The sequence below is a fragment of the Lissotriton helveticus genome, chromosome 5_1, assembly GCF_964261635.1.
Source record: "Lissotriton helveticus chromosome 5_1, aLisHel1.1, whole genome shotgun sequence".
Classification (NCBI taxonomy): domain Eukaryota; kingdom Metazoa; phylum Chordata; class Amphibia; order Caudata; family Salamandridae; genus Lissotriton; species Lissotriton helveticus.
In genome coordinates, this window is record NC_136065.1 from 1,228,481,420 (window position 1) to 1,228,494,153 (window position 12,734).

Here is a 12,734-nt window from a genome sequence, read left to right on the forward strand (position 1 = left end):
GGCACTTATCCTAGGAGTGGGTAGTAGGAAGACTGCCTGGCGAACTGAAGACAGACACCGGAAGTTGTTCCTAACTGTGACTGTGGTTGCACAATCTGACTCTCAATGGTGTGTAAACGCACATGACCATACTTAAACACTTTTCTGTGGGATGAGAGATGGTTTTTGTTCAGCCAAAATGATTGTTAACTTTGGTCCTCATAAAACTACCTCTGCTCCAATGCAATTTAATGGGAAAATTAAATTCCCAGCATATTTTTTCTTATTTCTCCCTCTTAGGTGTTCGCCCACATTTGCAATTATAATAACGGATTACCATCAATTTGGCTTCAAAGATCTGCTTGTTAGATCTGCAGCAGTGCTTATAAAATAGTGGTGCAGTTGTAAAACGAGTGTGACCCTTGAAACCTTTACTTGAGGTGTGCTAATGAATTTATACACTGGTTTTCTGTAATTAACATACTCATAACTGTGGGTCTCATTGAACAAAGCACAATAAAAATCTATAGGCTATTTTATTTAACAGTTTATATGACACCTTTATCTGTGGCCAAAAGCAATACAAAACATGACAAAGTAAGATTAATAGTTAGTTAGTTATGGATAAAAAACATTCACATTAACAACCGCAAAAGACTAGAGCTTGGCCGTTGACAAAACCTATTGGCTTTGCCAATGCTTGTTTTGCTAGTTGCCGTCAGGCCAAGTATCCATTCAGCTGCCTGCTATAAGTGAGCTCCACTATGTCTTCAGCACTCTAGACCGTCACCAGCACCAATTGCAGCACCAGGTCACGAGGTCCTCTCTCCCCGCATATATATCCAATTTCCACAATGGGCTCAGGCTGTCATTGATTTCCATCGCCAACAGTTTACAGTCCTTCTGACTCCTGAGCCCTGTGTACTGTCTTTATGGGCTGACAAATGGCATGTGCTCGCAGCCTACATAAACTGGTTTGCTGAAAGCAGGTACTTTCACATGCACACAATAAAAGTCAAGCCATCTGTCAGGACATAAACTAAAACACAGGGCCTGGTAACTGATTACATGGGCACTGACGTATTGTCTCAGGCTGCACTCTGTTCTAGTGTAATGTAATCTTTGAGAAGGGAAATCCCAGGAGGCCCGACTTCCCTTTGATGTAGGGAGTTAGCAGGTATGTTAAGGAGTGGATTGTTATTTGGAAGCAATTATAGAACATCTAGAAAAAGAAAGTTATTTTTGCAGCACAGGAATTACCACGAGTGATTGCGTTGTGTGTCATCATATGTAAATAATGGTTTCTGTAATATCTAACGCCTTAGGATTTAAATATTGCAGTAACACACGGCACACTCACTGCTGTTCATTCCTGTGCAGTGCTAGTCATAAGAATTAGCAATCTATTTGTAAATTTGCTAGTGCTTGTAGGGTTCCCTACTTCCTTTTAATGTTTATTGCTTGCTGTCTCATTATTTCTAGTTCAACAAAGCACAATAACTTGTATTTCCTCGGTAGATTCCATTTGTAAAGGTATATCAATAAATACATCCCTATGGTACTCACTGCATTGCCATCTCAAAGTCTGTTCTGAAGTTCTCTGGTTATACCGAATAAGCAGCTACTTACATCATTATCATACAATATCTCTTTATTGACGTCATAACATCACTTTAGCAATTTATTTATAAACATTCTTGCTTTCTTAGATTTGCTTAAAAATGCACCATTTGCCTATTCTTGTTTCCAAGTTTTGCCAGATGTGAACCTTCTAAAATCCTCCTTTTGATGGTTGATCTCACTCGCTACCCTCACTTGCCACAGGGCACAATCTCAAACTTTTACACCCCACCACTTTGAGATGTCACCAGCTACCACTGAACCAACCTTAACCTCAACATGAAATATTTTCCATACTTGTTCCATGCTTCTTGTTTTCTCTTTTGGTTTGCCTTTGCTAGCTATCTCAGTGCCATTGCAAATGCGTTTGAGTATCCTCCCTACCAAACCACCAGTCTGACGGAGTCTCAGCCATTAGAGGAAGGATATTACACTGTCTGCCCTATTTAGCATTGATAGTGTAATGCTTTTTTTCCTGCATATTTTTGCCAGGAACATCATGGCAGTGAGGGACAGAAAATAATAATAATAATTACCCTCCAACACCCTGGGAGAAATCTCAGATTGAATGGAACGTTCATTTTCGTTTTTTAAATAGACTCCCAGTTTAATGGTTTGTTTTTCGGAAAAAAAAAAGTTTGACCGCCCACCATCTTGGCTGATGGTACCATCTGTCCAATGTTTCCTATACTGACAGAAACCTCCACAATGGCAGTTCTTGTCACGGTAAAGAGATGTCAATGGGGTCTGCAAACACCTCTATATGTAGTGGACAAGATGTCAATTGGGGAGATGCAATAAAATATTCTGTTGTTCTTATAGCCATTAATCCATCTACCAATCTCTAGATCAGCCCTCAGTTTAGTATACTCTTGTTCCTCTGTTTTGGGTGATGTGTGGTACCTTTTTGCTGGCCTCTCCCTGGACTTTCCAAGTTGTTTGTGGTTCGGTTTCTTTCAAGGGTCTTTGGTCTCCATATTGGGATATGGATGTTCCTGTCCCTGACCCTCCCACATTTCCCCCAAGGATTGGTGGTCATTGCTACACTGTGAGGCATGGAGGCACTCCCACTCTGGAGTACTCCTACCATCACTTGCATGCAGTCCTAAGATATGACTTTCACATTCTGAGGGAATGAGGTGCACCAATTATGATAACGTGTACGAATTCAGCAATAACAACCCATAGGCCAATTTTTGTTGGCTGAAGAAATGTGTACATTTCACCCATGCTAACCAGTGATAAAGTGATTGTGCTCACCTCTGTAAACATGTTGGAATTGGCATATTCCTAGGCATCCTTATTTATTTTTAAATCCCTGGTAAATTGTGCCTCATATACCGAGGGAAGCTAGTGGGCTGCAGAACTGATGTTGCCACTAAGTTGCACTGTCAAACATGTCTTCAGGCCTGCCAGTGCTGCCTTGGTTGCGCATTTTTAAACTACCAATCCTCCCTGGCAAAATAAACCTTTTGCCAGTTCTAAACCTTACTTTTTAATACTTTTAAGTCAAATCCAAGGTAGGCCTTAACATCCATAGGGCAGGATGCATGATATTTAAAAAATAAGCTCTCCTAGAGGTTAACACTGGTTTACATTATCGCCTTTAATACGACCTAAATTCAGTTTTGAAATTGGTAGAAACATGGTCAAATACTCATTTTAATAGTAATTTAAAATTAAACCTAATGGTTACAATGTATTTTGTATTGCTATTTTGTAGCTGACACTCTTAGAAAGTTGTCACTTTTCTGCCTAAACCAAAAGGCTTTCCTGCCAGTGCCCAGCTGGTACCTACCCAGAGATGGACTGGCCGTAGTGGGCACCAGGCTTTTCTCCGGTGGGCCAGAAGAGTGGGGGCTGGTTTTGGATCGGTGTGAGCTGTTTATGTTACTTGGGGCCAGTTTTGCAGTGCGGCTGCAAAATTGGACCCTTGTAACAAAATCGCACTAGCAGTGTTCCCATCAGCACCCTCCCATCCAAGGGTGGATCGGATGTAATTGCCAGGGCTGGTTTGCAATCCCAGCTCGGTCTTGCACCTGACACCTGATGGCTACCAGACTGTGGACAAAGGGCTCTGGGTGTGAGGAGTGTTCTTCTCACTTGACAGGATGGCCTGGGGTCTTTGCCCAGCCCCTTCCTAAGCTTCAAAGGATACCTGTCTTGTCATTGGCAGATGAACCTCACACCTAGGCCTGCCTATCCTTTGTCTATCTAGGCAGGCTGGCACCAAATCCAGTGAGAGTGGAGAAACGACCAGAACTGGTTTAGGGATGGATAAAGGCCTGCCCATCCCACAGGCTGGCACAAGGCATTAACGTGGACCTCGCAGAACTCTTCTCCGAAAACACCAGGCCCTGTGAAAAATCAAAAAGGACTGTCCCGCTGTTTGAAGAATGGGAAGGAAGATTAGACCTGCTTGCCATGAACCCTATTACTGACTAATCCCTAAGTGGGGCACCTCAGCTCCTGGGTCCTTGCCTGGGTTTAGAGTGCGCTTCTCCTGTCCCGAAACTGCAAGAAGTGGGACTTAGGAACTTTTTGCAAACTTTCTGCCTTGAGAACTGGCAGAGACCGGCCGGGATCAGTGTCAAAGCTTCATACTTCAAATCAGCAGTCAATCTCAGCATGCAGATTTCCAGAAACGTTTCTAGGTCTGAATGTAGAAGTCTTCATTATGACCGTGAAGAGCAGCATCCAATCAACATCAAAACCTTCACAAGCATGGAGATCAGATTTTGCATCCACTGAGCTTTCTATCCTTTGCAACAACTACACCGGGACCCTACACTCTTGAGCAGCCTGCCGTCACCGAGCCCTGCTTCATATGAAGCTTGTAACTTGCATACAGATCACTAGTTGACCACCACTTATTCTCCGTAGAAGTTTTCAAGTCCAAAGAAGAGCTTTCCACCGGGACAAACCTGATCTCTGAAGCCACCTGGCAATTAATTGCGTCCAACTTTATCTTTTACTGTAACCTGGTATTGCGCAACCAGATAACTGCATTTCATGCTTTTTAGTTTTTAGCAGTATGTTTTATTTGAAAAAAAACCAAATCATATCCCCAGTTATGCTTATTGGATTTGTGTTGTTTTGGTGTTAATTTATTTATTAAAGAATTCTCTATTTGTCCAAAATTGGTTTGGAAATTTTCTTGTGTTGAGTTTTTACTTTATTACTGTTTGCGTACTTCATACATAATATAAACATTGCCTCTAACTTAAACCTGACTGCTGTGTGTCAGGCTACCAGAGGTTTATGTGCAAGTTTATTACGTGACTTTAGCGGTTCATCCTAATTTTTATTTGAAGTGGGTTCTCATCCCCCTCAAATAATATCCCAATCAATTCTTTACAAGGTTCATGTTGACAGACGGATATCCCTTAACTATAAATCTGCTACAATTAACAATTCATCATCTCATGACCTGACATGGGGAAGCAGTTACCCATATGAAATGAAGTTCTACTTTTGGTGAACTCCTTATACTGCATAAGTACTCAGTTGAGCTGAGGTGTAACAACAAAAGCATGTAGAGCGCATGCTTGGGGACAAGCAAACTGATATACAACATGGCATATGCATGCTAGCTACAGTAGGGATTTCAAACCTGCAGCTGGTAAGTTGATTTTGGAGAACACCCATTCTGCTGTGGTTATGTTGTACTTAAAGTGATACTGCGTTAGTTGAATTTAGTATCTTCGTGTTATTGTATACTTCTCTTTTTGTAGCCTTAATGCTTAACTGTTGATCTTGTTAAGGAAGATGCCAACATATTTCTGGAGATTACAGGTTATGAAATTCCTCTTGTATCTAGGGAGCAATAAGAGTATATACTCTTTGACATTCAACTGTATTGCCCATTAGTGAACTCTTTCTCACTCTTACACTGGTAATCTCCAAAAGTGTTGGTCTCTTTGGGTACAAACTCACTAGATGTGCAACAAAACACATCTGGTTTAATCGTAGATCACTGGTGGCTGATGGAAGTCAGTGATCCAATGTGGCCCTAAAGACTGCGATTACTTTGCCTGCCTCAACTGCAGCTTCCAGTGGGAACTTCTTTCCTTGTGCTGAGCACTGGGTGAGACAAATGATACGTTTCAAACCTGAGTGATGTTTGAGATGAAACTAAGTCTGCCCACTAGATTAACATTTTCTGAGATGGCAAACCTCTATTAGACTAGTACATTAAAAGGCTGAAGTCCATGGAAAGGCAGGGGTTTACGGGGAGGAGTGACTGGTACCTTGCGTTTTACACTACTCGTGGATATTTCAAGTCCTATTTCAAATATTGAAACATTACATTAAATCATTGTAGAACATTTATTGAGGTATCTGAATTATGTTTAAGGCTCGATTTCTAATTGCAGTTAAAGTTCTGTTTGTGTTCTGCTTCTGTGGTGTAGTCATGGGTCTGAATATGAGTTCTAGAAACCTGCCATTTGGATTTAACATAAGCTATTTCTGTGTTTCCACAGGTTCTTCAAGCACCCGAGCGCCACTCGTTACAGGTATACCGGTTTTGAAAACAGTTCTTCTGTTTCTGGTGTAATGCTTCTCCTTCCTTTGTGCTGTCTGTAAATTCAATTCGGCAGCAGCTTTATTTGCATGAACTCTGTGCCAGCAGTCATTCTTAGATCCACCTTGTGTACCTTAATTTCATTAACTTCAAGAATCATCATAAGCAGGAAGAGTGTTAATTTTCTTCAAACTCAGAACTTCTCATGTATCCATCCTACTTTTGGCCTGAGCACTGACTCCTAATCCTGCCCTCACTAGACTGAGCGCAACCCCATCACTTCTTGAATATGCCCCACCCTCTCTTAATTTAGACCACAACAATAGGTGGCACAATTTCTGGGGAAAAAAACCTAACCAGAAGGCAGCATTTTTGGTGGGAGTTAATCATAAGCTAAAAGATAACTTTTTGGGAGCAAAATATACCTAGATTTTTAACTACACACACTTCTCAGAGGGGTGTGTGAGAGCCCTAGTTCCGACAATGGGAATTCCCCTCACTGACAGATGCTTAGTGACATCTATTGATGCACTAGACATTCTGTATTCTCTCCAGCAGTTTTTATACAGAGGAACTTCGTACCTTTTTTGCATACTAGCCTTTGCAGGGTATGTGCACCGGACCTCGTTAAACTCGCCCCTCGGTCCCTCCCTTTGTTTAAAAAATAGTAATTTTTACCCCTTCGCTATCCAACACTTTCCCTACTGTTGTACTCATTGGAGTGGAAATAGTCATATTTACTCCTCCGCTATCCAACACTTTTTCTACCGTTGCACTCACTGGAGTTGAAATAGTAAATTTTATCCCTCCGCAATCCAATTCTTTTCCTACTGTTACACTCCCTCTAGTTGAATGAATGCAATAAAAAGACCATTTATAGAGTGCGATAGCTACCCTGAGGCGTCCTAGCGCTGCAGACTGCGCGGGCAAGAAAAAAGCAGTTTAAGGGAATAATCAATGTTATTAAAGAGCAGGGTTTTTAATTGTTTACGAAAGGAGGGTAAATTGGACTCTGATCGTAGATGATAAGGAAGGGAATTCCAGAGTATTGAGACAATATATGAAAATGACCGACCTCCATATCTGGCTCTCTTAATCCTGGGTACTGTCATCAGGAGAGAGGATGACAATCTAAGCTGTCTGGTCGGGTTGTAGGGAGTGATCAGTGAGTGATTGATGACAGCACCAGTTTTCTAATATGCTCGATGAGTAATGCAAAGGGTCTTAAATTCAATTCTTTCTCTGACAGGGAGCCAATGAAGGCTCTTCAAACCAGATTTCATAGAGAGTCGGCGGGGAATTTGAAGTAGTGTTCGTGCCGCACAATTTTGTACGATCTGAAGCTTGTTCAGAGTGGTTTGGGGGGCCCCCAAATACAAGGCATTCCCAAAATCCAACCGGGATAGAACAAGCTCCTGAACCATAATCTGCATGGCTTGAAAAGGCAGTAGGGGAATAATCTTCCGCAAAAGCCTAAGTAGGCCAAAGCAGGTAGCTGACAATTTGGCTGCTTGGGAATTAAAGGCTCTTGATTCTGTCCTTTGGTATGGGGGCAGGGCCAAGACAGGTGGGCCGCAGTGGCTTGATCGTGAGTGCAGGGGAATTACCAACGAGCATAAGCTCAGTTTGTTTGCCGTTAAGTTTGAGGAATGACAGAGTCATCCATTTGGTGACCTCCTCCAGGCAGTCCCTAAGACCATTGGGTGCAGTGTGTGATTGATTGAGAGCCACCAATAGCTGGGTGTCGTCAGCGTAGGTAATGATTTTTGTTCCAAATGGACAGACTATTTCAGCTAGGGGGCTCATATATATATTAAATAGCGCAGGACTTAAAGAAGAGCCCTGTGGCACACCACAATCGAGAAGCTTACTCAGAGAAGTAATGTCGCCCTCAAACACTTGAAAAGAGCAATAAGAGAGAAAGGATCCAAACCAGGCAATAGTTGAATAGTAAATGTAATTCCTTTGCTATCCAACACTTACCCTACTGTTGCACTCACTGGAGTGGGAATAGTAATTTTTACCCAACTGCTATATAACACTTTCCCTACTGTTGCTCTCACTGGAGTGAGAATTTTAAATGTTACCCCTCCCCTTTCCAAAACTTTCCGTACTATTGCACTCAAAGTAGTTGGAATAGTAAATTTAATTCCTCCGCTTTCCAACACTTACCCTACTGTTGCACTCACGGGAGTGTGAATAGTAATTTTTATCCCTTCGCTATCCAACACTTTTCCTACTGTTGCACTGACTGGAGTTCGAATAGTAACTTTAATTCTTCCGCTATCCAACACTTACTCTACTATTGTACTTATTGGAGTGGGAATAATGCTTTTTACCCCTCCGCTATCCAACACTTTCCCTACTGTTGCAATGACTGTTATTGAGAAATTTAAGTTTAAATATTTTGTAATACTTTAATTATTTAATTTATTATAAAATATATTTTTCTTATATTTGACATTATTGATATATATTTCTGTTTTTGTATAATTTTAAACTTTTAAAATAAATTAAATATAATAGTTTATTAATTGTTTTAAACTAAATATATATGTATAAATCATTATGTTTTTGTGTTTATCTTTTTTTAACTAAGTTTATTTGTAATATTTTATTAAAATGTATATTAAATGTATTTTATTTTGTTAAAATTAATTTAATATTGAATATATAATATTGTATTTTATTTTATATATATATATATATATATATTTATATATATATGTATATGTATATATATATATATATATAAATCGACAGTTTGTACATCTACATTTTTTACATCTATATTTTTTAATCAATATTTTTGTACTTACCTGTTTAAGTATAGGGAGTCAATATTTTTGTAGTCTATATTTTTTACATCGATATTTGTGATATCGATGTTGTGGCAGTGAAGCTTTTTATTGATGGCAAACCAGCTGCCGTTGCAATACTTCTCTTTAGTTGCCAGTAATCTATCCATACATCCACGTTACACGTTAAAATATTTCTAAAGCCCACACATCAGTCAATTAACTTGAATATAGCCCATCTTTGCATAACATCAGACATATAGTTATAACGTATTGATCCTCACAGCTGTCGTACTAAACAGTACAGATTTACCAATGACATCCAATTGGGCTCTCGAAGTTGGAGTTAATGGGAGAAACACGAGCACCACAAATATTATTCAGCTGAAATGAACAGCTGAAGCCCTGACCTCGACATGGGATCACCCATGTAAAAAGGAATTCCACTATACTCTAGTTATGTTATGTTATGTTATAGGTATTTGTTTTGCGCACAGCTGCTCCAGCAAAGGAGCGTCCTGGCGCCACCAACAAGGTGAGACACAACACAACAGCAGCCGGAAACAAAAGAGCTAAACGGGAATACTAAAACAAAAATGTTTTAATAGCTTTCCGAAAAAGCATAAGGTCATCCAACAGGCGAATTTCCACCGGGAGGGAGTTCCAAAGAATTGAAGCTTTGACACAGAAAGAGCGTCCACCAGCACGACAGAGCTTAAAACGTGGGACCACGGCAAGAGCCTTGCCAGCGGAACGCAAAGCACGAGTTGGAACATAGAAGGACAAATAATTGGACAAGATCTGAGGCCCCATGCCCTTCAAAATTTTAAAAGTCAAACAGAGGACCTTAAAATCAATTCTCCTCCTCACAGGTAGCCAGTGCAGAGATCGAAGGACATTGGAGACAGGACAGAATCTGGGCAGACCGACTATCGCTCTTGCTGCGGCGTTTTGTACCCGCTGCAAGCGGGAGATCTCTGCCTGATTAGCTCCCACCAGAAGAGAGCTGGCATAATCCAGGCGAGAGATAACCGTAGCCTGAATCACCAGCTGCCTAGTTGGGGCATCGAAGAATCTAAGCACAGGTCTCAGGCCTCGAAGAACGCCAAAACAACAAGCTGCTGTTTTCTTGGTATGGCCAACAAAAGTGAGGCCAGCATCCAGCCAAACTCCCAGGTTTCTTAATTCCAGAACCGGCGACGGAACTGGACCCAATTCTGAGGGCCACCACCTGTCGCCCCAAAGCTCCACTCACTTCCCGACAATCATAATCTCTGTCTTAGTGGCATTGAGCTGAAGGCAGTTCGCCGTCAGCCAGTTGGCCACCGCCTTCAGTCCCTTCTGAAACCTGGGGGCCTCTAATTCCGCATCCCCGCTGAGAGTAACCGCCAGCTGAGTGTCATCGGCATATGAGACCAGAGTCAGGCCCCATTGCCTGGCGACCTCAGCCAGCGGTCTCACGTACAGATTGAATAACGTGGGGCTCAGCGAGGATCCCTTCGGAACCCCCATGGCCAGAGGATGATATTTGGACTTGAAGGGAGGAATAGCCACACAGAATGAGCGATTGTCAAGGAAGGAGTGGAACCACCGTAGGGCCTGTCCCCCAACACCACTCTCCTTTAGCCGATGTAACAGGATGCTATGGGAGACAGTGTCGAAGGCGGCGCTGAGATCTAATAGTATCAGCGCCGCCGTCTGACCAGCATCCAGCACCATTCGTAGGTGCTCTACCATGGCCAGGAGAGCCGTCTCCGTGCTGTGCCCAGCACGGAAGCCGTTCTGCGTAGGATCTAAGGCTTTAGTCCGGGCCAGATGTTCTGACAGGGCCAGGTTAACATGGGCTTCCGCAATCTTTGCCGGCCAGGGTAAGAGTGATATGGGGCGATAGCTTTCAGGTTTCAAAGGGTCCAGTGCAGGCTTCTTAATAATTGGGGACACCACCGCCTGCTTCCATCTGGCTGGGACCACCCCTGATTCCAATGAAAGATTAACTAGGGTACAAACTGCAGAGCGTCCCCGAAAAGACTGTTCTCTAAAAAGAGCAGATCTAACTGGATCCGACGGAGAGCCCGATTTAATCTGTGAGGCAAGTTTAGTAAACCCCTCCAGAAGCAGTGGAGGAAAGGAGTGCAGGACAGAAAGACTTTGACCCCTTCTTGAACTTCCAAGGCGGGCCCCAAACTGGGGAAGGCCCGGTAAATAACCTGGACCTTCTCCAGAAAAAAGGCAGCCAAGGCCTCGCAGTGGGAGGTGGACCCCACTGCCACAGAGGACGTCCTTTTCGCCAAGAGATCTTTGACGGCCTTAAAAATGTTCTTGGACGGGTTCGAGCTATTGCGGAACTCCAAGGCATAAAATGTCGCACGAGCTCTACAAATAGCATGATGATAGGTCCTGACGGAGGCAACATAAGCAGCTTTCAAATCAGCCCCATACGTCTTCCGCCACGCCCTCTCCGCCCGTCTACAAGCACCCTTCAGGGCACGCAACGCGCTGTCGTACCAGGGGCTCGACTGTCGAACACTCACTTTACTAGACACAATGGGAATCAGGGAATCCAGCGCCCTAGAGATCCACTCACAAAACTGGTCATAGCCTGTTTCCATGTTATTCAGTGGGCCCAGCGGCTCTTCCGCTAGAAGCCGATGCAGATCGTCCAACTTAAGTTTATTCCAGCGCCGCCTGGGCACCCTTCTAGCCATTGGAGTGGAAGGGATCTCAGGTAGGGGAAACTGACAGGACACCAAAAAGTGGTCAGTCCAGTCTAAAGGGGAGATAGCCATATCCCTAACCTCACCTAAGTTGGTAAAGAGGGGGTCCAAAATATGGCCTCCTACGTGGGTGGGCTGGAATACCTGTTGGGAGAGCTGTAGAGCCTCTAAGTCAGCTAAAATACTGCTCACCGTCAGGTTGGTCTGAATGTCGAAATGCACGTTCAAATCACCCAAGATGGAAAAGTTAGCACAACCCAGAATTAGTGTACTAACAGCATCTGGAAAGGCATTTCTGAACACTACATCGCTACCTGGTGGACGGTAGACGACCATCCCCGAGAGCGTAAATTGAAGGCTGATTTGGATCTTAAAAGAGGCGCTTTCGCAGCCAGCGATGTTAAGGCCACTCCACTTACAATTGAAGCAAGACCTAACTACGAGGGCTATACCACCCCCTCTCGTAGGTCGATTCAATGTGTACATAGAGTACTCAGGGGGACAGGCTAAGTTGATAATAGCCATGTCTACATCCTGAAGCCATGTTTCAGTAATGGCAAAAACATCTGGCGACTCATCCTCAATGATGTCATATATGGCTTGATGGTGTTTAGCCACCGATCTGACATTCAGGTTCAGCACCCGTAGGGTGGGGACCAAACCAGTGGTCCCAGGAGCGGATGAAATGTCCCTCTGATGGACGGATACCGGAGAATCAAGCATCCACTCATCACAAGGACAACTATAGGGACCACAGAGTGGGTAAACCGGTGGTAACTGACATCTATGGGCTGACAGACCAATAGACCATAGACTCTCTCTAGAGTAGGTGAGCATGGCGACTAACAAGTAAAAGCCTGTCCAGCACAGTCCTCCTACCCGCAGTGCCCCGCACGGCCTTAGCGCGGACGGGCGCAGACGGGCAGGACTCTGGCACGACTCCGGCTAAGCGACGGCGCCCCCGCTGCGCGATCCCGCTGCGCTAGGGGAGGAGCTTTAAGTAGCTGTCTCTCAATGGCGCCTGCGCAGTAGAGCGCACGCCGATCCTATCGCCTGCCAAGCACCCACACCACTACAATATGGCGGCGAAAAGAAGAA

General features: G+C 43.4%; 1 protein-coding gene across 1 annotated transcript in view; it reads left to right on the forward strand.

Moving 5' to 3' along the window:
• The window catches only part of LOC144752607 (scavenger receptor cysteine-rich domain-containing protein DMBT1-like), a 1,088,995-nt gene that overhangs the window by 255,416 nt on the left and 820,845 nt on the right, over positions 1 to 12,734 (forward strand). The window contains exon 15 of the mRNA XM_078640489.1: positions 6,084 to 6,116. Within this exon, the coding sequence (XP_078496615.1) occupies positions 6,084 to 6,116 (33 nt within the window). The remainder of the gene's footprint in view (positions 1 to 6,083; positions 6,117 to 12,734) is intronic.